At 39.6% G+C, this 26514-nt stretch overlaps 1 protein-coding gene across 4 annotated transcripts; it reads left to right on the top strand.

Moving 5' to 3' along the window:
- Positions 1 to 3452: 3452 nt before the first annotated feature.
- On the top strand, positions 3453 to 26514 carry LOC130916469 (zinc finger protein 771-like). Of its 4 annotated transcripts, none has more exons than XM_057837227.1 (6): positions 3453 to 3695; positions 3821 to 4099; positions 4193 to 4285; positions 8068 to 8272; positions 16607 to 16987; positions 24980 to 26514. In XM_057837227.1, exons 2-6 carry the CDS (start codon positions 4086 to 4088, stop codon positions 25916 to 25918), a joined length of 1632 nt encoding a protein of 543 aa, XP_057693210.1. In that variant the 5' UTR covers positions 3453 to 3695; positions 3821 to 4085; the 3' UTR covers positions 25919 to 26514. The 4 variants fall into 4 exon arrangements, with proteins under 4 accessions (XP_057693210.1, XP_057693218.1, XP_057693200.1 ...); XM_057837243.1 differs by lacking the exon at positions 3453 to 3695 and adding an exon at positions 4534 to 4635 and having other exon boundaries at positions 4048 to 4099; XM_057837235.1 differs by having other exon boundaries at positions 3453 to 4099; positions 16607 to 16873.

Genomic DNA, 26514 nt, shown 5'->3' with positions numbered 1-26514 from the left:
AGCTCCTTCAAAACTGTTGGCATTTGACCTCTTAGGCCAGGTTCATACCGCAGGTCTTAATGCACAAATCCAATGTTTTTGTCATATCTGGTCTTTTTGCATGTAGAAAAATACGTCACAACAAAGAAGTGCCAACAAATGCTTTTTTAATTAACCTCTTTTTGCCTAAATGTAGTTCTTCCTTGAACTCTTCTTCTTTCGTACATTTGGAATAAGTAAGGCTCATTGCTGGCGAGAAAGTCTAAACTGAGCCTGAGAAGCTTCAATGCTTTAAAGGGCAACTGAAGAGCTTTTCGGATTTCGTTCTTGAGTGTTGTACTCAGTTGAATTGTATTAAATGCATCATTCGCTGTCTCAAAAAGTCACATTAAAAAAAAATAAAAAAAATAATCGACCGCGTAGTTTTTGAGTTATGGCCGTAGCAACACCGCAGCAACGAGGGACGCGCCGTATGTAACATATGTCAATGTTGTTTACAATTTATGGTTTTATTTTTTTAATGTAATTCATGCCCCTGTCAGTGCTTCAGCCTCCTCAAGTTTGGCTCTCACGTCTGGGATCTCCTGACGACACAGGCATACTCTTGGAAGGGTAATTACTTGAAGGTTTACAACAACACCTGGAAAATAAAATCGTTTTGTCATTTATTTTGAAAAATCAATAACATCTATCATTTATTTAGCCACATTTGGGCTAGCTTTACCATCTTTAGATCGGTAGGCGCTATCCCATAACCTAATATCCAGTTTTAGCTATGTGGAGAGCATGGAAAATATATACAACCATGTAATCGCATTCTCTCAAATAGAAAAATCACAATGCTGGACTTAGACTTATCACTCACTCTCCCGTTCGTGAAGAGTCGAGCTGTCAATTGGCGTCATGACGACATCTGCTGTGTCGTCGTCATCTGACGCCTCAGGTTTAAACATGTAGGGATTAATTGTAGATCATCTTTCCTGGGGTTTTTTACCATCAGTAGCGTCACGAAAGAGCGATCCTGAATGGTTACCTTTGGTGGAAATATCACTGACATAGTTGTGTCTGCTATGCTAGCTGTGGATACTCGTCTTCTGTTGCGTCGGGGAATTTACGTCACACGTTTGGGAAGGGACATTTAACGGAGTGCAAAAAAACTAAAAAAAAAAGAGAAAAACGCAAATTATCCTTGCAATTACGTGTTGATAATGTCATGGTTGTTTTGACGAACTCGTCCAAAGTTTATATTCGTAAAATTACACCAAAATCTGGAAAGCTCTTCAGTTGCCCTTTAAAATGAACTGATTCCATTTTTTGTTGCCTGATGGAAGAATTTCAACAGAAGCAATACAGTCTGATAAAGAGTGAACTTTCAACGTAATATTTACAAACTTCTGAGCCTTCAAAATTGAGTTAGTGATAGTTATGACTCAAATGAGGAGATGTTTATCACATTAAATTGATATTTTTAGAGTCCACTGACGTGAATTTCTTTTTATTCCAAACGCTTGAATGAATGAGTGAATGAATGAGATATTTATTGTCATCATCATCATCATCGGTATCATTGACAATCATTGACAATTACAAAATGTGATATGATTTGCCCGAAGGAACCGAAGAAGACAAAGGCAGACGGGAGGAAGCATATGCTTATCAGTTTCCTGTCCCCCATACAACTAAAGACGCACACTCAGACATGGTACATACATCAGATGGCCACAAACTGTACAATAACACAATCAACAATCTGGGTTTACAAGAACTCAGCGTCCAGTCAAGCAGCTCGATTAATTTCAGGGTGTACAAGGTTGCTTTGTCATGTCCCTGACATTTTAGCATCTGTTTGCTGTGGGATCATTTTGTTGTGGCTATGTGTGTGGCAAAAGTGATTGTGTTATCACAGCTGGTGTGAGTAGTGACTCAAAATGCTTTTCTAATAAGGATACATTCCTAAGGTGTACATGGTGGCAACAATTGGCGCACACAAAGATCACTGTAACAGTTTAATCAGACATGAATGTACGAGGAAAATCAAACAACATGTTGTACATATTTTATCCCAAGATTAATGTCTCCACAACAAAAAACATGCTTATTATTTGTTTTATACAGTATATTTTCCATATACTCAGTAAGCTGGACATTTGAATCAGGAGCTCGGTAGACACAGCAGATAATTATGTTTTTACAATTGGGGATAAGCAGCCCAATTGTAATACACAGGGCCGGCCCAGGCCATTTGGGGGCCCTAAGCAAAATAATGCAAAGGGGCCCATATTTTTGCCCCACCATTTCGTCACAGTGTACTACTGTAAAACCCATACATGCAATCCAACCCATACGTCCATATTTTGTATATTAATTAGATTTTGTTGCACTGCATACTTCAAACTTCTCACCCCAAATGATTGTCAATACTTACAGTAGGTAGCGCCAAACCTTTTTCTAAAAGAGGAAAGAAAAGTTAAGGAAGAACTTTTATTTTTTTTTAAGCTTGTAATCAAGTATCAAAACTCACAAAAGTCAAATAAAGCAAACGGTAGTAAACAAAATAGAATATGAATTAAACAATTGCCAGATTGGGGGCCCCCTAGTGGTCAGGGGCCCTAAGCAGCTACATAATCTGCGTATAGGCTGGGCCGGCCCTGGTAATACATTCCAGGAGATTGTCAATCATAATTACAACACCCCATCACCCCTTAGATGCCCGATTCATTTGTGCCATGTTATGTTCGGCTCAGCTTCGGGCTTAAGATCTTACCTGTAACGCGCGCACATATATATATACAAACATAGTGTCGCACTTGCAAGAATTGCCAGCGGCAATTAGTTTCAGTAAATCAGCACAGAAGTCAAGCTCACTTTTTTCTGTTTATTTTTTTCCACGCTCTCTTCGCGTTGCCGCATCAAAAACACCAATAAAAGAGTCGCTCTGACGACCAATGCAGCACTTCCTAGTGACGCTATAATATTATGAAGAATGTCTTTTCCTTTAGTCATTTTAAAATATATTGTTTGGAGATACACGAGCACTGTACATCCCATGCAAATGGCCTGTATACATTGTGTTTTGTGTAAATTACAATAAAATATGGTTAAAATTCGATGCATAGTATATAGTACTTTTATTAACATTATTTACTTTGAAAGACCGGATATTGCTGCCGTTAAATTTTCTGTTTGGTGCGTGCTAAACAGCAGGGCTTGATCCGGCCGCAGGTTGACGGACCAGAAAATAGACCTCGTACGTATTTTAGTTTTGACGGATCGGAGAGGCGGACTCATGCGCATCCGGATCGGAGCTGAGCGGATCATGTGGACCTCCCGGTATTGACTACAGTACAAACGTATTTGTCGGAAAGGAGGAGTCTGTGTGTTTAGGTGTAGGTTCACTATCCCGATCCCCTCACTATCCATTCGCGGGGCCTGCGCTTGACAGTGACGTCACGCTATTCTCGCTATATGATTGGCCGATGAGTCGAAATGCTCTCCCGTGAAATGCCTGTTTAAAAACGAAACATCGGTCATCATCACAACAACGCTTGTTGCACGAACTATTGTGTTCTTTCTTTGTATAACCATGGACGACTTTTATGAGGAAATTTTCCACTACTTAAAGACAGGAGAATACAGCAGCGGGACTCGCTCATCGAAATGTCCCAAGGCCCGAAAGGCCCACATTCGTGGGGCAGCCAAAAAGTACTCAATCAAAAGTAAGTTTAACCAACAGTAAGAATTTGAAGTCATTTTTTTTCCAAGACACGAGGCACCTGTGTTTTTGAGATGCATGTGTTAACACGGGCACTTTAAGTTAATGTTGTGTTTTCATGTTACATAGATGAGCGGTTGTTTTACAACCATCAAGGGTCACGGGAGAGCATTTCGACTCATCGGCCAATCATATAGCGAGAATAGCGTGACGTCACTGTCAAGCGCAGGCCCCGCGAATGGATAGTGAGGGGATCCGGATAGTGAACCTACACCGGCCTTTACACTGAAGACCGCGTCTGAACGTTTCTACTTCCGGTTCACTTGACGCAACATCCGTGTACCCATCCGGGACTTGCCTTTTTTTTTGTAGAGTAATTTATTACAGATATTATATGTTTGATAAAAGGTAAGATTTGATTTTGCAAAGATCATTTCCCTTCTTTGTAAGAAAAGTATTAAATATATCCCTGAAATTGTTGTAAAATGATTATTTGTGAAGACAACTGGTCCAACTGGCCCACTCGAGGAAGCAACGACATCTCTTGTCCTTCCCCTTCTCGCCAAACGAGCAACTTCAAAGCATTGTCATCGGGTAAGTACACAAATGAATGTTTCATAGGAATAAAATCTCCCATTTTAAAGCTGAGTGGACGTCGTTTGGCGTTATGTTGAAGCTTTACAGATTTACATTGATTTGCTTAGTTTAGCTCGCTAGCCAAGACACATTAACGTATTTCGATTGCTTTCGCTTCATGCCACTTCTGATTTGTAGATTTTAAGGGGTGGGGGACGCTCGGCTAACATTTAATTTTATAACACGCTTCTCGACCTGTCTTAAAGATGCGACAAAATACTACTGACTGAACGGCCATCGCAACCCCGAACACCAAGCTCAAGAGGGAGACGTGGAAGATGAGGAGGGAATATCCAGGCCACAACGAGGTAGTGAAAACGAAAGAAAATTAGGACGAGAACATGACATTAGTTGGTTACTTCTTATTTTGTATAGGGAATGGGACGTACTACGTCACTGTTTGGACGCGCCTCCATGCTGGCAATATGATTTACCTCCGGTTCGGCAGAGTCAATGCGGATTGTAACGTGTGGTAGTGCTAAGCTAACTCTTTCGGTGTTTTAGAAAGAAAATATGGGTGCTTATTGTTGCGTTACCGGGTGCAACAGCATCTCCTACGACAAAAAAAGGGGTTAGGAAAAATGGACTCACTTTTCACCGTTTTCCTGCATGGACGACCAAATATCAGATCACGAAGGTACGACGGATGGCTGGATTGCAGCGGTTCGTCGGAAAAGCATTTCTTATGATCATATTTCTGCTGGAATGAGAGTGTGTTCCTGTCATCTCTACTCTTGTAAGTTGAACGATTTATCCACTTTTGGTTTCAATACGTTTTTCTTTTTTTACACCGTTGTGTAAATCTGCCTCGGTAGCAATGCTCGCCTACTACGACTCACCTACCTGTTGTGCTCCTAGGTAAACCTGCTGACAACACATCCCGATTTGTCACCATCTCTCTTCTTGGATCATTTGACAAAGAAAATTTGTTCAATGGAGTGGTTCCATTTGTCCTGTGTCGGACTCAAACAAGCCCCTGCTGCAGACGCCATCTGGGTCTGCCCTTCTCGTCGATGAACTGCGGGCTTTTAACTTGTGAAAATGCAAGAACTGTAATGCACATATTTATTCTGCCTGGCTATTTAACTATGGCCAGTGACGTATTATTATTATTATTATTTTTAAACCACTTTGGCAAAGACACGTTTCATTGTAATGTTGAATTTATATATTCTATTATTATTTTTAAATTATAATATTCTTATTTGCACTTATGGAGACTTTAGACTGTCAATTCAAATAGTGTTGGAAAAGTTGCAATACCTAAAATAGAAATGCAAGAACTGTAAAGTACATATTTTTACACCTTTATTTACATAAGGCCACTGGATGTTTTTTAACTGCTTTGAAAAAATACAGGTTTTGTTGTGATCTTGTATTTATATAGTATATAGCTTTTTATAATGTATTATAATATTTGCTGCCCCCTGCTAGAGTGTGGGCCATTTTGTACTAAAAGGATTTTAAACTGTCAGTTCAAATACTGTGTTGGAGACTAGTACTTGCAATACTTAAAATGGAAATGCAAGAACTTTAAAGCACATATTTATCCTGTCTGGCAATTTACCCAAGGCCAGTAAATAGTGTTTTAAACTGCTTTGACAAAGACACGTTTATTGTGATCTTGTATTTGTGTATTACTTATAATTATATAATATTTGCTGCCACCGTCAGAGGGTGGGCCTTGTTTGCACTAATTTAAAGATTTTAAACTGTCAATTCAAATATCGTATTGGAGAAATTGCATTACTTGAAATAAATCTATTGCAACTTATCAGTCCCAGTTCTTGTCTACAACACTGTCCAAAAATTGTCAATGCATATTCCAAATAGAATAACAAAATTAAGTCACCTGACTTTGTAATTATTACACCTGTTTATTATGAAGACCTGAAGTAAACAGCAAGCAGTTACAGTTTGTCAAGAAGTTGTTTAAGTCATGTTTTGGTATTCATATTTTATTGACTTTTCACAACAACACTTGGGATCGTGTTTGTAAGAGCAGAGCAAACTGAAGTTTCAGCGTGCACTCTTCGCCTTTCCAACCTCTCAACGCTCCGATGTGGTGCGCTTGACCTCAGAATAACCCAAGAAGAGATATGGTGACCAATCGGGATGTGTTGTCAGCATTTCATATGCAGGTTTTCCTAGTAACGCAACAGGTAGATGAGGAGGAGTAGGTTAGCATTGCTACCGAGGCAGATTTACACAACAGTAAAAAAAAAAACACACAAAAAAAAACGTATTGAAACCAAAACGGATAAATCGTTCAACTTACAAGAGTAGAGATGAGGGGAATACTCTCATTCCAGCAGAAATATGATCATAAGAAATGCTTTTCCGACGAACCGCTGCAATCCAGCCATCAGTCGTGCCTTCGTGATCTGATATTTGGTCCTCCATGCAGGAAAACGGTGAAAAGTGAGTCCAGTTTTCCTCGCCCTTTTTTTAGTCGTAGGAGAAGCTGTTGCACCCGGTAACACAACAATACACACCCATAATTTCTTTCTAAAACACCGAAAGAGTTAGCTTAGCACGACCACACGTTACAATCCGCATTGAGTCTGCCGACCCGGAAGTGAATCATATTGCCAGCATGGAGGCGAGTCCAAACAATGACGTAGTACGTCCCATTCCCTATTAGACTTGTTTTGATGTAACCGTGATTAGTGATTGTGACTGAAAAATTATCATATCTGACTTACAATACGAGGCTCACAGTAACGATCCAACAATATGGCGATACAACAATTATTGATACACAGGCCAAGAAGGAAATCATTCTTGGACATTGTTACATCTTGACCGAGTGATCCACACGACACCTTTATCGGCTTTAACACTTTTACTCACGTCTTGTCAAGTGACTCTCTACAACAACAACGTTCTCAGTAATGCACAAACAATAACACATGAGAATGAGAAGGCTTTATTTATTTTGGACATGAGAAAATAAAAGTAATAAAAAAATATATATATATACAAAAAAAATCAGACAAACCAATTATAATACTTGAGATACTGTAACAGCAACAATATTTAAGAAAATAATAATAATAATAATAGAATTATTCATTGGGTCTATAAAGGAGTAGTTTGAAGCATTTGCTTATTAAAACCTACCCCCGTTTCTATTCCTCAATAAAATCAGTCCGCCCTATTTAATTAGGCCTCATATCAACAAAGAAATAATGTCACCATATACATAAGATGCAAGACAAAATAAAATAAAAAGGACCACCCAATGACAGATATGTGAAAACCCCCTATATTAAAACCTCTCCTCTTCCCTATACGCTGTGAAAACTATGTGTTTGTACCACTTCCTAAACTGGGTCATGCTTGGACATTGCTTGAGCCCCTCATCTAACTTATTCCACAGTCTTTCTCTACGAACAGAAACACAAAAACTTTTTAATGTAGTCCGTACCCTCTGATGCTGTAAGTGAAGCTCCCCCTCTTAAGCTGTAATGACCTTCTCTGTTAAAAAAGAACTGTATATTGCCAGGAAGTGACATGTGGATAACCTTATACAGTACATGAGCTGAGCTGTTTGAAAATGAATCAAGTCCGTGAGTTTTAAAGTTCTGGATTTTAAAACTAATACGAAGGGGATTCAAAAAGTAATGCACTCAAGTGCATTGCTCATACAGGATTTTACCAATCTTGTTTATATTTGGCACAAACATGATTGGACACACCTTTTTTGTGATTGTTATATGTTGTTTTTATATTTTCAGATTTTTAAAGCTTAAACTGGCTTCCAAAATGGCCGAAGCTCGTCGGAAACAAAGAGCTGTAATCGAATTCCTTGTTGCAGAGGGAGAAACCCCTCTGAGGATTCAGAACCGGCTGGAAAATGTCTACAAGGATGATACCATCGACTATAGTACTGTAAAAAGATGGGTACAGCGATTTAAAAACAGTACTGAAGACCATGAAGAGGTGGGTAAAGCCAGCATAGCCGATAAGCCCCGTAGTGGTCACCCATATATATATATTATATTAGGGCTGTCAAACGGTTAAAATTTTTAATCGAGTTAATTACAGCTTAAAAATTAATTAATCGCAATTAATCGCAATTCAAACCATCTCTAAAATATGCCATATTTTTATGTAAATTATTGTTGGAATGGAAAGACACACAACGGATATATACAATCAATATACTGTACATAAGTACTGTATTTGTTTATTGTAACAATAAATCCACAAATGGCATTAACAAATTTTTCTGTTAAAGTGATCAAAGGATAGAAAGACTTGTAGTTCTTAAACGATAAATGTTATAGTTACAAGTTATAGTAATTTTATATTAAAACCCATCTTCATGTTTTCGTTTTAATAAAATTTGTAAAAGTTTCAATCAAAAGTAGAGTTAATATAATAATAAGAAGAATAAAAATAACAATAATAAAAATAGAGTGACCAAAGTCTAAGTTTTATGTGTATTTTGCATAGCTATTTTGATATGGAATGCCAGTTCATTTTGCGTTGTTGTTTAACTGTGTGTCAGAATAGGGCCTCTTTACCATAGACTGAAGTGCTTTTCTTTTTGGGAACATTATTTTTTTGGGGAGAGATAGGAATATTATTTTTGTTGTGCTTTCACTAAATGATACTTACAGTGGAGAGAACAAGTATTCGATACACTGCCAGTGGGTTTTCCCATTGGCAGTGTATCAAATACTTGTTCTCCCCACTGTATGTTTGTTGTAAAGGAGTTGCCAATAAACGGCGCGGTCCAAAGAACGCCTGTGTCCACTCGCCTCTACTGTATAACATATATCTGTGAATATCTTACCCAAAATACAACAAGAGACACATAATTGCCACTAAAAGAAAGAAAACTTACCGAAATATGTGTGGAGCACAAATAGCAATTTGCATTGCATTGTGAATACAGCATAAACGTCTCACAACTACTAATTCTCCCACGTTCAGAAGAAACGACATGAGTATGGAACGGCGCTGCCCCCAAGCGGCCGGTGGCATTCTCTTCACTCTTAATGTCCATAAACGGCCTCATTGTAATCTTTTTTGAGGCAATATGCGAGATGGTCATTCACCCAAGCGCCAGCAGAGGGTGGCAGAACTCCATAACAACAAGTGAGCGTTTTTGTGTACTGTCATTTAATTCTCTCTGAGCGTGACATCTGCGTTAATTGCTTCAAATATTTTAACGTGATTAATTTAAAAAATTAATTAACGCCCGTTAACGCGATAATTTTGACAGCCCTAATATATATATATATATAAATTCTTTACAGACATAGTTTTCTGGGCAGAAACGGAACAGAACGCACTCAACAGCGTCAGTGCGACTGACACTCTGTGTACTGTAAAAGTGGGCATATGTTCCAAAATGCATCACACGGTGGATGCAGTAAATTTTATGATCACCAACGTCACACAATCACGTGATCGCTGTATTGTGCCGCCATATTGTCCGTCATTGTGTGTCGTTTTGTCAATGGTAGTAGTTTCTAAAGATGGATTCACTTGCAAATTATGGAAGCCCTGGTGCTTTCAGATGCTGTAAACTCATTGGATGAGTTGCATAAAAGCCGTTATTTGGAAAAGCTTCGGTCGATCCAGTCGCCAGATCCATATTTGATGCCCAAACCGATGTTTCCTCCCATCCGGTCCAGTCCCGTGCGTCAGAGCTCGTCCTGAGACCACAAAATTTCCAATCATACTCCAGTTTATGTCACGATGAGGAGTAGGGTACCCAAAATCGGCACCGGCCCAAATATAAACCGACATTTGGTCAGCTGAGCGTCACCGTTGTCACGATTGTAAAATGAAACTTGATTGACAACGGGCTGGTGTGTGCCGAAAAATAGCTGCCCCGCGTGAAAGAGCGCTTATTTATAACGTGAAAACATCAAATGTTTTCATGGACGCATTACAGTAATGGATTTACGACTGTAAGATCAGTTTTAGATAATTAAATTACACAAAATATTAGTTCTGTATTTTAGTAACAAATCGCGGACTAGGCCACATAACCATCTTTGAACAGAAATGCATTAGTCAACAGGTTTTCATGACCATATCCCAATGACAATCACACAGGTATGACATTTATTAGTTCAAGCAGAGTAAAATAATACAGTGCCTTGCAAAAGTATTCGGCCCCCTTGAACCTTGCAACCTTTCGCCACATTTCAGGCTTCAAACATAAAGATATAAAATTTTAATTTTTTGTCAAGAATCAACAACAAGTGGGACACAATCGTGAAGTGGAACAAAATTTATTGGATAATTTAAACTTTTTTAACAAATAAAAAACTGAAAAGTGGGGCGTGCAATATTATTCGGCCTCCTTGCGTTAATACTTTGTAGCGCCACCTTTTGCTCCAATTACAGCTGCAAGTCGCTTGAAGTATGTTTCTATCAGTTTTGCACATCGAGAGACTGACATTCTTGCCCATTCTTCCTTGCAAAACAGCTCGAGCTCAGTGAGGTTGGATGGAGAGTGTTTGTGAACAGCAGTCTTCAGCTCTTTCCACAGATTCTCGATTGGATTCAGGTCTGGACTTTGACTTGGCCATTCTAACACCTGGATACGTTTATTTTTGAACCATTCCATTGTAGATTTGGCTTTATGTTTTGGATCATTGTCCTGTTGGAAGATAAATCTCCGTCCCAGTCTCAGGTCTTGTGCAGATACCAACAGGTTTTCTTCCAGAATGTTCCTGTATTTGGCTGCATCCATCTTCCCGTCAATTTTAACCATCTTCTCTGTCCCTGCTGAAGAAAAGCAGGCCCAAACCATGATGCTGCCACCACCATGTTTGACAGTGGGGATGGTGTGTTCAGGGTGATGAGCTGTGTTGCTTTTACGCCAAACATATCGTTTTGCATTGTGGCCAAAAAGTTCCATTTTGGTTTCATCTGACCAGAGCACCTTCTTCCACATGTTTGGTGTGTCTCCCAGGTGGCTTGTGGCAAACTTTAAACGAGACTTTTTATGGATATCTTTGAGAAATGGCTTTCTTCTTGCCACTCTTCCATAAAGGCCAGATTTGTGCAGTGTACGACTGATTGTTGTCCTATGGACAGACTCTCCCACCTCAGCTGTAGATCTCTGCAGTTCATCCAGAGTGATCATGGGCCTCTTGGCTGCATCTCTGATCAGTTTTCTCCTTGTTTGAGAAGAAAGTTTGGAAGGACGGCTGGGTCTTGGTAGATTTACAGTGGTCTGATGCTCCTTCCATTTCAATATGATGGCTTGCACAGTGCTCCTTGAGATGTTTAAAGCTTGGGAAATCTTTTTGAATCCAAATCCGGCTTTAAACTTCTCCACAACAGTATCTCGGACCTGCCTGGTGTGTTCCTTGGTTTTCATAATGCTCTCTGCACTTTAAACAGAACCCTGAGACTATCACAGAGCAGGTGCATTTATACAGAGACTTGATTACACACAGGTGGATTCTGTTTATCATCATCGGTCATTTAGGACAACATTGGATCATTCAGAGATCCTCACTGAACTTCTGGAGTGAGTTTGCTGCACTGAAAGTAAAGGGGCCGAATAATATTGCACGCCCCACTTTTCAGTTTTTTATTTGTTAAAAAAGTTTAAATTATCCAATAAATGTTGTTCCACTTCAGGATTGTGTCCCACTTGTTGTTGATTCTTGACAAAAAAGTTAAATTTCATATCTTTATGTTTGAAGCCTGAAATGTGGCGAAAGGTTGCAAGATTCAAGGGGGCCGAATACTTTTGCAAGGCACTGTACATATTCACGGTACAAGAAAGTCGTTTCCGTGTGGGCGCTTCCCCCATCAGGGGGGACATTTCACGCAGGGTGGCTATTTTTCGGCACAACACCTGTTGTTGCGCTCACCTTCTTACTGCGTGACCGTGGCGACGAGCTTCGTAGTCTACGTCTGATAATGTCTCGTGTTGGCATTATATTGATGTTTTCGCCGCTGTCTGACGGCTGTCGACACAAACGCATCATGGACCGAGATAAATAAACTGTGCTGCTTTAGAGATTTGCCCTTTTAACAATGGGCACACAGCAACCTCTAAAATGAAATTTCATCTTCTCTGTTACTGCAACCAACCGCCACACATGCCTTCACCATTTTGAGTAATTAATGTTAACGATTGTCAGGAAGGTTTTTGGGTTCGTTTACTAGGCGGTGATTCCTTAGACAAGCAGAAAAACACGCAGTAATAGGAGGAATGTACGAAGCGGTAATATGTAAACACGACGAGTTGATGGACAATATGGCGGAACCAGTCAGGGGGTCGGAGTTGTGACGTCACGTGATTGGGGTCTATTGGTAGGGAAGATATAACAGCATAACCAGCATGCACACTTTTTGCTGGGGACGGGAATTTAATAAGACCAAAAATACTGGTTGAACGGAGGGTCAGACCTACATTTCTCAGAAATATGAATCTAATTCATAGATACGCTAAATGATCAATGCCTTCAGGTAACACACTGCTGCTTTTGTCCACAAGCAGAGCCAAACTCAACAAAGAATGAAAGCTTATTTCGGCTGCTTAAGACCACATAAATAAAATAAAAATGAAAAATTGGGGATAAGGGGTAAACCTCGGTTCGCTAAATTTCTCACAGTTTAAAAAACGTTAACAGTAGAAAACACATACAGGAGGATATTTCTCTCTAAAGCACCTTCCTACTCGAGTTTGGGAAATTCACACAGATTAATGTTATGCTAACTGATGCAGGTCGGACTTTCAGTAGCAAAATTAGTTTTGTGTTCACAACTTCCACAAGATTGACGTCTTTTTACACTACTTACAGTGGCTGCTGGCAGAAAAAAACTAATATTCCTCATCTTCAAAGGGGGCAGCAGGTATTAGTTTAGGGCAGTGGTCTCCAAACTATTTCACATAGGGCCGCATTGGGTGGAGGATTTCACTCCAACAAAACAAGACCACACCTTTTCACCAATCTGGCGTTTTATAAGTGTAATCAGTTGATTTCAGTTGGGTGCTACTTGTTTTAGTACAAACCACATTGGTTAAAAGGTCTGTGCTTGATTTGTATGAACAAAAACCCTCAAGGACCGGTTTGGAGACCCCTGGTTTAGAGGCTTTGATTGCGTGTGTATGGGGGGCAGGGGGGATGCAAGTCATCAGCCAATCAAACATGCATTTGAGGGGAAAAATAGACTGGCACATTCAACAAGTGAAAAGGGGTCAGTGTAAATTTGAACACTTAATAATGTTAGGGGGCCAATTCTATACTTACAACCTATGGGAAGACAATCTAAGTGACCTATATAACTGAAGTCATTATATACTCCAATAAGATTGCTCAAAAGTTGGTGGGGACAATTTGAGCATCTTGAATAGTTGGTAGTATTATGCCCCTACCTTCCCTATGCAAACCTACGCCCTTGTTAAAATGTTTAACTGGCGCTAAACCACAGCAATTTAACCAAGCACAACAGGATTATTAAAGATTATATACAGTAAGGGTGTAACGGTACATGTATTTGTATTGAACCGTTTCGGTACTTGCTCCTCGGTTCGGAACGGAGGCATACCGAAGGAGTTTCTAACGTAATGTAACCCTTACTTTTCGAGGCTGTGAGTCGATCTGGTTACAGTTTCTTTGTGTATATTATATTTACTCCGTCTTCTCTACTATAATGAGGACCAACACGGTAGAACAGTAAGAAACGTCAACGGCGCGACAACGTGGCCGCCGCGAGAACGCAGTGAAACGCGGCCGTTAAAGTCAATCAGCCAATGCACACCAGTCGCAGTGCGGCCGCGTGTTAGACGCATCCCAGAAGTGGCTCACCACGATGCACGCCAAAAGAATCGCAGAGTTCATTATTTGACGCGAAACGCGGCCCTCCTGCGTCAATACTACTAGCAGACCGGAAGTCACTCGTGTAAAAATACGGTGGATCCGTTCGATTTTCAAACTAATATGCAATCGTAACCCACTTTTTGAGTCCATCAGATCTCTTGAGTGGTAGATCGGGGCACAGTTGACTTGTCTTTGTTGATTTTCAGTTGTCTTCTCTGCTCTAATAATAACCAACACGGCCCCATGTTCAATACAAAACCCTCCTACCACAACAAAACAAGTAGGAACTAATATTCACATAGGAACTAAAGTTATACAACATAAAATATACAATATAAATGAATACTACATAACATTTGTAAAATACAAACACATAATAAAATAAATAATAGCCCATTTGAATAAAATAAATTGAAATGAGCTAAAACACCTGTAATTAAATAGTAAAAATAATACACAGATCCTGCTTTCATAGTTAAATTTGTTAATTTCTGTGCGGCGCTTTAACTTGAGAAAATCCACCAATAAAGCTTTTGAAAACCGTTCATAAGAAAAAAAAAATCATTGAGGCAATTCATTTGTAAAATACATGTTAAAATCTGCCATTGGGATTGCTTTTCTCTTTAGCACAGGACTTCTTTTTTCGTCTTTCTTTCAGAAAGAAAGCTGACCAATCCGCGGGGTCTGAAAGGCAAATTGTTGTTGGATTATTATCTTTAAATACCAGCTACTTTTGAGCAGAATTCTAGCTTTGTATAGGCTAATGTTCCTATTGTTGAAAGCACAAAAGTGTGTAATAAACAACGAGCACATTTATATTTTGCAATTTGTTTTCTTATTGTACCGAAAATGAACCGAACCATGACTTCAAAACCAAGGTACGTACCAAACCGAGATTTTTGTGTACAGGGATTCCTCATTTTTTGCGGTTAATGCCCCCCCGCCCCTCGATAATGGAAATCCGCAAAGCAGAGGTGTAGCTTATTTACATAAAATAATATATATATACATATATATATATATATATACATATATATATATATATATATATATATATATATACATATATGTACAGTAGAGGTTAGATTTTGTGCCCGAACCCGAACCCGACCCGACCTCGGGTCGGGCCGGGCCCACATTTTAAGCATTCACGTTCGGGTCAGTTCGGGTCGGGCCGCCATGCCGGACTAATAAATTATTAAAAAAAAAAAAAATTGGAGAGCAGGCTCTCTGTATTGTGCTTTTGCTTGTGCGTGTGCACGAACGCCGTGGCGCCGGCCGCTTTTTATTCTGGTCCTCCCGCTCTACCGTTTGTGCACGGCCGAGGCGCCGTCCTCATTTTCATTTCCTTGTCAGAGAGGCGCGTCCATGTGAGAACAATATCCCACACACTCAGAAATATGTTTAACAAACTTTCCCAGCGTTATTTCGTTGTGTGAATGCTTTGATAATTCTCAAAAAAATATGTAGATTATTTAAACATTAAGAAAACTTGCGTTTTTTTCTGCCGACTCGAAGAAATGAAAATAAATTGCTGCTGCTGCGTTTTTTCCGCGTCACTCAAAAAAAACAAAAAAACAAAAACAAAAAAAAAATCGGGTTTTTCGGGCTCGGGCCTGCAAATCTAGTTAAGTGATCGAGCTCGGGCCGGGTCGGGCCTCAATACCAGCGGGCCGTGTCGGGTCGGGCTGGATTTTTTAGGCCCGAACTAGGCTCTAATGTACAGTGAGGAGAACAAGTATTTGATACACTGCCAATGGGAAAACCCATTGGCAGTGTATCAAATACTTGTTCTCCCCACTGTATGTATATATATGTATATATTTATCAATGTATTTATTCAGATTTAGCATTGGAAAAAGATACACACTGTATAAGAAATTTTTCCCTTTTTCACCCCAGGGTATAATTCTTTATTAAATTCTTCATTCAGTGAGTTCTCTCAAATCAACTCATGCTGCTTTAAACAGCACATGACACAACACAATAAGTTGCCATAGCGACTAAACCCAATGTTTAAAAAGTTAAACGAGGTGGCGGCCTTTAAAATGTAGTTGCCTGGCCACCTCAATGCAGCTCCCATGTCACTCATTGTTTAGTTTAACAAGCTGCAGATGCCCGGTGTGAAGAAACGCTTCAGGAGGGAGAGTGAAAGGCTGTACGTGATCGGATGGGTCATCTCTATGAATTTCTGCATTTTTCTTTGAAATTGAAAAGAAAATCCGCGATAGACTAAGGGCGCGATGTTTGAAGCGCTAAGTAGGGAGGGATTACTGTATATTATAAATCAAAAACCTGATCCTTTATACCTGATTCCAATCCCCTGCTCCCTGCTATGTCGTTTTAATTTTCTATGACATGATTTTGCTTTTGATCTGTGCGTTTTTTTTTTTTTTTTGTTAAAGTTCCAATTAAGCAAATCACGTATTTTTAAATTCACATTTTAAAATCACATTTTTTTGTCCAGTGTCCTGCAGACGTCAGCGTAGAAGATCTTCACCCTGAGAAACACAATCGCCTCCACGTTAAACAGCAGGAGGAGTCGGAGATGCCGTACATCAAAAAAGAGGCGGAGCCAGAAACCCCATACATTAAAGAAGAAGAACAAGGAGATGAAATCCTCAAGTTTCCAGTGACTGTCAGTGTGAAGAGCGAAAAAGATGAAGGTCCAAGCGAAGAGAGCGGAGCAGCACGACAGGACGACCTGTTAGCTCTGCTTTCAGACAGCGACGAGGTAACGTCACACTCTTCTGACTTCAACACGGATGACGAGGAGGAAGACTTTGACCAAAATGCTTCGAAATCCTTAAACAAGTCATCGTTGAAAAGAGACGCAAAAGAATACTCGGTTTGTAAACCTTTTCCCTGCACACTTTGTAACAAAACGTATTCCTGGAAGGCTGATTTAAACAAGCATAAGCGTAGACACACTGGAGAAAAACCATTTGTCTGCACATGTTGTGGTAAAAGATTCACCGAGAAGAGAAATTTAAACAGACATGCAGTAAGACACACTGGAAAGAAGCCTTTCGCCTGCTCCATTTGTGAGAAAAAATTTCCTTCCCAGTATGAGGTGACAAGACACGCGCGTACACACACTGCAGAAAAGCCTTTTTCCTGCTCAGTTTGTAATCACGGATTCATTCTGAAAGGAAATTTACACCGACATGAAAGGACGCACACTGGAGAGAAGCCTTTCGCCTGCTCATTTTGCGGTAAAAGATTCAGCGAGAAGGGAAATTTAACAAAACACACAAGAACTCACACTGGAGAGAAGCCTTTTGTTTGTACACGTTGTGGTAAAAGATTCAGCGAGCAGGGAAATTAAAAAAAACACACAAGCACACACACTGAGTGAAATATTTTGCCAGACGACAGTCTTAAAGGATCCTCGATCTTTAAGACAAGTAATTCTTAAAATATAAATGTTGGTATGAGTTATAATAACTTGATATTAAAACCCCTCTTATTGTTTTCGTTTTAATAAAGTTTGTAAAATTATTTTAAGTGATTGGTCGCCATTCTTGTTACGTCGCAGTGTGTGACGTTGCCGAACTTCCAGCGTGTCACTCGTTAGCTACCCCAACATGTCGTCGATTCTGCCCTTCCAATTTGAAGCAGATCGGAAAAGTCCAATTTGAACCAGATCGGAAAAGTGAAGAGCAGGACAGCACTGTCGGTCGCTCACAAGACGAGCAGCAGGTTAAAATACGGAACAGGAAATACCTGCTAAGACGAGAATTGGGGAAAACTGGTGATGTACTCGGAGCAAATGCGTCTCAATGAGAATGGAGCGAGAGAGTGTATATTGTTGAGAACTCCGGTTTTTGTTAGCAGATCTTCAAGGCAAGCTATTGCGTTTTCAAACTGATCCCAGTATAATTATGTATATTGTTAGCATCCAGAGCTATCGTGTGCTTTACATACAATACAGGCCAAAAGTTTGAACACACCTTGTCATTCCTGCATTTTTATTTTCACGACTATTATAAATTATAAACTCTCACTGAAGGTAATAAAACTATGAATGCACATGTGTGATAGTCAGGATCGGAGTCGTGTCGTGCCTGTCCTCATTAAATTCATCATCTGGATCGAGTGTCCTCCATGTCTTGTACATCCAACTCACATTTAGCTACGTGAGGGTGGTCCATATTAAATGCTCGGCACGCATCAGCTGGCCACTGTACCATTGCATCGGACGTGTTTGGATCAGTTTGAGTAGCAGCATCACTCATATTAGGTGAATACTGAACAGACATGCTTACTGCCTGATGAACTGACAGTAGAAGTGAATTGTTAGCTTCTTCTGTGACTAGCGGTATGCCCGAAGGTTCGCCTTCCGCTGTAGTGACAGGAGCGGCTTAGCTGCTAGAGCGGCCAGCAGTCTGTTTTTGGCGCTCTATTGCGCGCATTTCACTCGATATCCGAGCACGTTGAGGCTTCTTGTGAGGGAAAATAGTTGGAACAGCATTTGATTTTAGTCTGCGCTTATATCCAGCTGCTCCGGTGAGCTCTTTCATAAGTTGTCGCCGACTAAAAGCCTCGAACGCGATAGGAGAAAAATGGATAGAACAAAGCCTTGGGTCCTTGGGAAGTTTTGCCTTTCTGCCGGCATTTTACCAAATCTTTCTCCTCTTCTTGTCAACAGGAAATCTGTGGGGACTCACGTCACTCCCCTTGTTTCCATTTGACTGGAAATTGCACCCAAAAGCAGCACACCGTGGCATTTTATTTGGCAAGTTTAGGCAGCAATAGGCAAATGTTGTACACTCTACACATTTGGAAACATCCCATTTACATCATCACTGCGAGCCCGCAAAACATTAGAGGTGGGAATCTTTGGGTACCTAACGATTCGATTACGATTACAATTCAGAGGCTACGATTCGATTATAAATCGATTATTGATGACCCCCCCCACCCCCCGCTATTAGCTGCTTTTAATGTTTTGTACATTAGTTACAAAAACTGTTTAAAAAAAAAAAAAAAAAAAGAAAGCCTCGCAGGCTTAAATAAACGACTATTTCAGTATCAAGTTAACAGTTAAAAACAATAAATAATATACTCAAATCCCCATTCTGTATCAGCAGCTTTAAACTACATTCAATTAATTTAATGTTGTGAATCAACTGTAAAAGTTGTTAAAAATAATTTTAATTATTAATTTCCCTTTTGTCTACTTTGGACATGTGAAAGTTTTAAAACTATTTTAAAGATAGATTCAAGTCAATATTTTACCGATTTAGGAGTATTTTAGGTAAAAAGTTAATTAGGTTCGCTTGGAAGTTTCCTTGCAGGGAAGTCTACTGCTTTAAGATGGCGGCCGTTTACTAACGCCCACATCTAGCTTTCTGTATATGTGCTGCTAACACCACAGAGTCTATAGTGCATGTACTCCTATATAAATATGATATCTACCGTAACATTATGTGGACGTACTTTGTAGCAGCTGTCGGCAGCAGTCAGCTATGCTGTTGTTTTTTTATCTCGTGGCATGAATTGAGCTAGAGCCGTGAGTTGAGCATTGGCATTACCCGAGGGGCCGGGTAATGGCAAGCATGATGTTTAGCTACTCTCGCTCCGTTCCTCATTGCGTCCCGAAGACCGCGCTGCGCGCTGAGTGTGTTTTACTTCCGCTTTACTTGACATATTTCAGTAATCGGAATTTGGATGTTTGTGAATCGTTCTCGAATCTTCCACGGCCGAATCGCGAATAATCTAAGAATTGGAAATTTCGCCAACCTCTACGAAACATGGTGCCAACTCTTGGTCAAAATATGTACTAAATATTATGAAATATTGCCATTGATTTAAAATGTTATGTGTTTCTAGCAACATATTTTAGAACAAGAGAACAATTGTGGTTTATTAGAGCCTACTTGTATTTAAGGTAGAGGATCCCTATAACAATACACACTGGAGAAAAGTCTTTTCCCTGCTCGGTTTGTCTGTCATAAGAGATTCTGTCTGAAGGGATCACTCAGGAACACACACTGGACAGAAACCTTTTGACTGCTCACTTTGGTGTAAAAGATTCACTCAAGACGGGACATTTAGTTATCTCAAGCAAGAAGCCACACGGGGAAAACCTTTCAATTGCAGTGTGTGACAAAATATTCTGAATTCTGCCATACATTTACAGTGGGAAAAGCTTTTCAATATCCTTACTCAGTTTCCCTTGAGCCTCTTTTGAAAAAGAAATGATTTTGCAGGTCCTGTTCTGTTTCGGACCAATCAAATATTCTGATTAGACATGTCCCGATCCGATATTTGGATCGGACGCCGATATGGGCAAAAAAATGTGCATCGGTATCGGATCGGCCGACACGGAAAAATTTCGATCCAGACTTCCAATCCAGTTTTTTTTTTTTTTCGAAAGTCCGGTCCGCGTTTTCCAGAGCACCGATTTACATAATCCATTCCAGTTTTTGCTTCGGTTTCCCTAAAATCCGGTCCGCATTTTACGGCACACCTTCAACACACTACATTACTGTCTCCCAATTTACCGAGAGACTTCATCGGTAAAAATGTCAGCTGTGTGGGATCATTTCACCTTAACCCTTTAAGGTCTGGGCCTATTTTGTCTGATTTTGCATGCCTTTGAAGTTGCCTTTATATTTCAAAGACAGAATTGTTTACGATGGCCTGGTTTGGTCCCTTTTTTTGTGACACCTTGAACTTCATGTCCAAACTGTTGTTTCCTTCACTGACCAATTATAAATCATAATTTTGGGCCCAAAAAGACCAAAAATTCCAAAATCGTTTTGTCAAAATTTTTAATATTGATGTCCAATTGACAACCAAACATGCGTAACGAACCGTTTTGAAACTTTGTAATATTTATTCAACATGTTAGGATGAACATTCAACCAAAAAAATTTAGAATAAATAGTCTTTTATTTGACAATTCAACATAAACAACAGGTATAGCCATAGGCGTTTTTTGCATTTATACATGCTCTAGTCAAAACAGGTTATATACAGCAGACCAAACAGTGAAGAACAGTGAAAAAATATACCATCTAACACAAAAAGTGTTTAGAGGCCATCTCTTTATGAGTTTAGGTATTGCGGCCCATCACCTGATGAAAACTATGTACACACAATCAAGCTTCTTGAACACACATTTATATACACAAATTGAGAAGACTGATTGTGGGAAAAAAATATATATATATAACATTGGGGAAAAAAGTATTTTCAAAAATATTTACAATAAACAAGTTAAATTTTTTTCAGGCATGCCACTCCGAAAAGCAGTTTCGTCCTGGAATTAGACACAGGGCTACATCACAGCCCACACTTCCATGGGGTGTCGGTCCTCTTTCCACCCTTCCATTTTCATTTCACTTTACTTTCATTGTCACTATAAATGTACATGAAACAAAAGTCAGTATTTATGAAAATAATAAAGTATAAAATAAAAATATATACAGCAATAAATAATAATGGAAATCTATATGTATGACAATAGAAAGAATACCGTAGCTGAATATGTGCTACATCCCTAATCTTCATATAGAAAGAAGACCACAAATTATACTTTGATCTGATATGCACATTTTATTATTACATACACAAACACGCACTTATATTGCATCAAAATTAACTTTGTCTTGCAATATCAAAAGAAACTTTTACAGCATTAAAAAAAAAAAAAAAAAAAAGTGAGTTGGCTTACCTCTGCTCGTCGATGGCGTCACCCACGTGTTCAAATCCGTCACTATCTTCACTCGAGGACTCATCCGAAGAAGACGATGATGACGAATTTGGACCACCCTCTTCCTCAAGTTGATCAAAAAGCACAATTGCTTGCGCTAAATTTAGTTTTCCGTTCATCCTCAAAGTCACACAAAGTCGCTCGCCCGCTTGCTTGATTCAAACGGCCGTCGCTCGCCCGTCGCTGCGTCAGAACACTCCTGCCTCTCGTTCGGTGGAACCTCGCACGGCAGTTATATTTATAAAAAAAAAAAAAAAACGCATTTTGTGCTTCCACTGTGACTTCGAAAGGGTTCGTTTGATTTGTGTTTTTTTCATGGAGCTTCCGTTTTGAAAAAGGACAAGAAATTATGGAAATATAGACATAAACAAATGATCCATGCAGCGTTTTAATGTTTTTTTGAGAGGACAATAAAACTATAAAACTTAAATGACAATATCTCACGTTTTAGTTGGTCGATTGACTTCAAATAACAACGAGAGTAAACCGCAACTTCCGCACTTTAAAACGAGACCAACCAACGGCATGTGGGTGACGTAATTAAGACGCGAGGGTGCTTCAAACACGACGTGCGCTGAGGACGCGCCGGCGCGTCCTTCGACTCTCAAGGGTTAAAGGACGACAAAGACGAAGAGGCAGAGTGCAACATATGCCACAAAGTCAAGCGTGGTGGTAAAGCTGTAAGAAGTTTTAATACAACCAACTTAATCAAGCATTTAGCGACATACCACCACAAACAATATAAGGAGTAGAAAGAAAGGTCCTACGCAACTAACACTGGCAGAAACTTTTGCTATGCGTGACAAACTGGCACTCGACAGTCCCAAAACCCAGGGAATAACAAGAGTCATTGCAAGAATTCATTGCAAGAAGAAGAATCAAGAATTCATTCTGGATGACGAGCCATTATCTCTCGTGAGTAAAGACGCACAATCCAACACATTATGCTGCATTCCAGAGAAGTGGGAAATCGGATTTATCCCACTCGGATGGTACCAGTTCCGACCTCAAAGCGTTCCAAGCAAATGTAAACAACAAAGATGGCTGATCGCGACGAGGTGTTTTTTATTTTGGCCATCCAAAGACATTTTGACCTCCAGCGAACCTGCCTTCCTATAAGCGATCAAATAGTAAAGGAAAAACGACGGCTGCGTTATAGCCCACACTGTAAACTGCCTTTTTTTAAGTTACATCCTTTGCTGATCGTCAATATAAAAACATAGCACAACAAAGATAATTCACTGTATGAAGAAAAAAATACATGGTGTCTCAAATAAACTTGATTTACTTCATTATTGTGTTATCATTCGTGTTCTTGAGCGCCATTTAGTCCAGTGACGTCAGATTGAAACAACTTGGAAGTCGGGGTAGTTATTTTTTCTCCGACTTCGCGACTTGGACCTCCCTGTTCGAGTGGTGTTCCAATGATATTTTCCTAGTCGGAGGTCGGAAAAGTCCGACATCCCACTTTTCTGGAACGCAGCATTAGAACCACGGTACAACATGCCCAGACGTCATTCCATCCTTGAGCGATTCTGCCGTGGAATTCACAAACATCCAAATTCCGATTATTGAAATATGTCAAGTAAAGCGAAACTAATACACCGCGACGTCTTCGGGACGCAATGAGAAACGGACAGCATTGCGTTCCGAGAGTAAACGTGCTTGTCTAATAGATATCATATGTATGTAGAACTAGATGCAAAATGACAGACTCGACAGCGTGAGCAACACATGCATTGAAAACTAGGTGCGTTAGTAAACAGCCGCCATCTTAAAGCAGGAGACTTCCTTTGTAGGCTGTTGTAGTGAACCTTCCAAGCGAACCTAATTAACTTTTTATCTAAAATACTCCTAAATTGGCAAAATCTTGACTTGAATCTATCTTCAAAACAGTTTTAAAACTTTCACATGTCAAAAGAAGACAGAAGGGAAATTATGGAATAACGGGAGCAATTTTAACAACTTTAACAGTTGATTCGCAAAATTAAATTAATTGAATGTAGTTTAAAGCCGCTGATACAGAACGGGGACTTGAGTAGTTTATATACGGTTTTAAATTGTTAACTTGAAACTGAAATAGTCGTTTATTTAAACCTGAGAGGCTTTTTATACAGTTTTTGTAACTAATGCACGAAACATTAAAAGCATCTCATAGCTTGGGGGATTTGTGGGATTTTCCACTTACAGTTTACAATATTATTTGCACGTTTTACTGACTGACTATGCCATTTCTGTTTGTAATTTATAATCTTTTGTGTTTGTCACTGAATAAACAGCTCAATTTCTTGTTACCAACCATCGTATCTTATTCAAACTCACCTAATTCAGCTGGCTAGTTGTTATCAAGAGTACTAAAACCCTTTTCAACATGAGTCTGACAACTAAGTAAGGAGGCTAAATAACTTTAAACTTTAATACATGCTCAGATAGGCCGGTATCGGTATCGGCCAGTATCGGTATCGGACCGTTGCAAAACAATATCGGTATCGGATCGAAAGTGCAAAAACCTGGATCGGGACATCCCTAATTCTGATATTTGTCTATTAATTGAATAAATTGCGTGACGTGTCTTTCCGTTGAGATTGTTCCATAACTTACGTCGTGCTTACTGCTTTTCGCTATTTTACTTCTGAATGTTGGCATTGACACTAGTGCTGCAACAATTAATCGATTAACTCGAGTAATTCAATTAGAAAAAGGCTTTGAATCAAATTCTGCTGCACAAATCTCCAGTTGTATGGCGCCCAAGTAGAAATTAAACTATGTGATTCTGTGGCCAAATTAGACCCCCTGGTGGGCCACTTCTGTCCCACAGGCGTTTTTGACACCACTGGTTTAGCCGCTTTGCCCCCCAACTCAGGAATGCTCTACCTCCAGATATGTGTAACTTCGCTCACACTCAAAACCCACCTATTCAAATGATTATACCCAGCTTGACCTCTGTTCTGCTCCGCACGATGTCTTTTTAATATTTCTATTACATGATTTTGCTTATGATCTGTGTTATATTTGTTCCTCTTGTACAATGTGTGATCTTGGGTGTTCAGAATGGTGCTCTGAAATAAAACAAATTATTATTATTTCTAACATAAAAATCAATTTTTTTTCACCCAGTGTCCTACAGGCGTCACTTTAGAAGATCTTCACCCTGAGAAACACGATCCCTTCCACATTAAACAGGAGCAGGAGTCAGAGATGTCATACATCAAACAAGATGCTGAGCCAGAAAGCCCATACATTAAAGAAGAAAAACAGTTCCACCAACAATTTCCAGAGACCGTCTGTGTGAAGAATGAGGAAGATGATAATCCAAGCGAAGAGAAAGGTGCAACGGAACATTTGAGTAACAGCTTATTTCAGCATCTGACAACAAAAGGAGAGGTACAATCGCTACCGGACGACCCGTTAGCTCCATATGAGGACAGCGACGACATAACGTCACGCTTTTCTGACTTTAACACTGACAAGTCATCATTGAAAAGTGACGCAAAGGAATGCGCAGGTGGGAAACTTTTTCCCTGCACACTTTGTGATCGAACATATTCTTGGAAGACTGATTTACAGAGGCATAAGCGTACACATACTGAAGAACAGCCTTTTGTTTGCACAATTTGTGGTAAGAGTTTCACCGAAAAGAGAAACTTAAGCAGACACGCAAAAACACACGCAGAAAAACGGAAGCCTTTCGCCTGCTCATTTTGTGAGAAAAAATTTTGTTCGAACTATGAAGTGACAAAACATGTGCGTATACACACTGGAGAAAAGCCTTTTTCCTGCTCAGTTTGTCATAAGAGATTTCGTCTGCGGGCAACTTTAAACCGCCACGCAAGAACACACACTGGAGAGAAGCCTTTCGCCTGCTCATTTTGTGGTAAAAGATTCGCCGAGAATGGAAATTTGATCAAACACAAGAAAACGCACACAGGAGAAAAGCCTTTTGTTTGTACACGTTGTGGTAAAAGATTCAGCATGAAGGGAAATTTAAAAAAACACACACGCACACAGCCGGGATGCAACATTTTGCCCGAAGGCAGTTTTAACATTACACACTAGAGGAAAGTCTTTTCCATGTTCAGTTTGTCATAACAGATTCTGTCTGTAAGGAACATGCAGGAACACACACTGGGAGAAACCTTTTGACTGCTCACTTTATGGTTAAGGATGGCACATTTAGCATCACACGCAAAAAGCCACACTGGGGAAAAAAACCTTTCAATTGTGACAAGATATTCTACAGCGGCAAAAGCTTTTCAAATGCCTTACTCAGTTTCCCTTGAGCCTCTTTTGGAAAAAGTTGTTGAAATGATTTTGCAGGTCCTTTTCTTTTTTAGACCTATCAAATATTCTGATTAGCTTTTCTTTTAAATGAATGTATTTCGTTCCATGTCTTTCTGTTGAGATTGTTCCATAACTTACTTTGTGGTTTTCGCTATTTTACTTCTGAATGTTGGCTTTGACACCCAGCTATATTTCCTTGAAACCAACCATAAAACTTCTTTCCTACTTTTGAAATCTAGATTCAAAACATATCTGATTAAATGATCACTCAACTTGATCCTTTGTTCTCTTTTGTGTTGTCACTTATTTCCCGATATTTTGATTTACTCATATTTACTTTTGTAAACTTGGTTGTAAAGGCACTTTGAAAT

This window comes from Corythoichthys intestinalis, chromosome 1 (assembly GCF_030265065.1).
Source record: "Corythoichthys intestinalis isolate RoL2023-P3 chromosome 1, ASM3026506v1, whole genome shotgun sequence".
Classification (NCBI taxonomy): Eukaryota; Metazoa; Chordata; class Actinopteri; order Syngnathiformes; family Syngnathidae; genus Corythoichthys; species Corythoichthys intestinalis.
The sequence above is the reverse complement of the archived record's forward strand: the minus strand, read 5'-3'. Positions and strand labels throughout refer to the sequence as shown.

What these genes read in the sequence shown, in the direction of transcription:
- LOC130916469 (XM_057837227.1), top strand. An exon ending in CTTCAAAGCATTGTCATCGG is followed by an intron (nt 4,286 to 8,067) that starts GTAAGTACACAA and finishes TTATATTTTCAG; the next exon opens with ATTTTTAAAGCTTAAACTGG. An exon ending in GAGACGCAAAAGAATACTCG is followed by an intron (nt 16,988 to 24,979) that starts GTTTGTAAACCT and finishes TTTTTCACCCAG; the next exon opens with TGTCCTACAGGCGTCACTTT.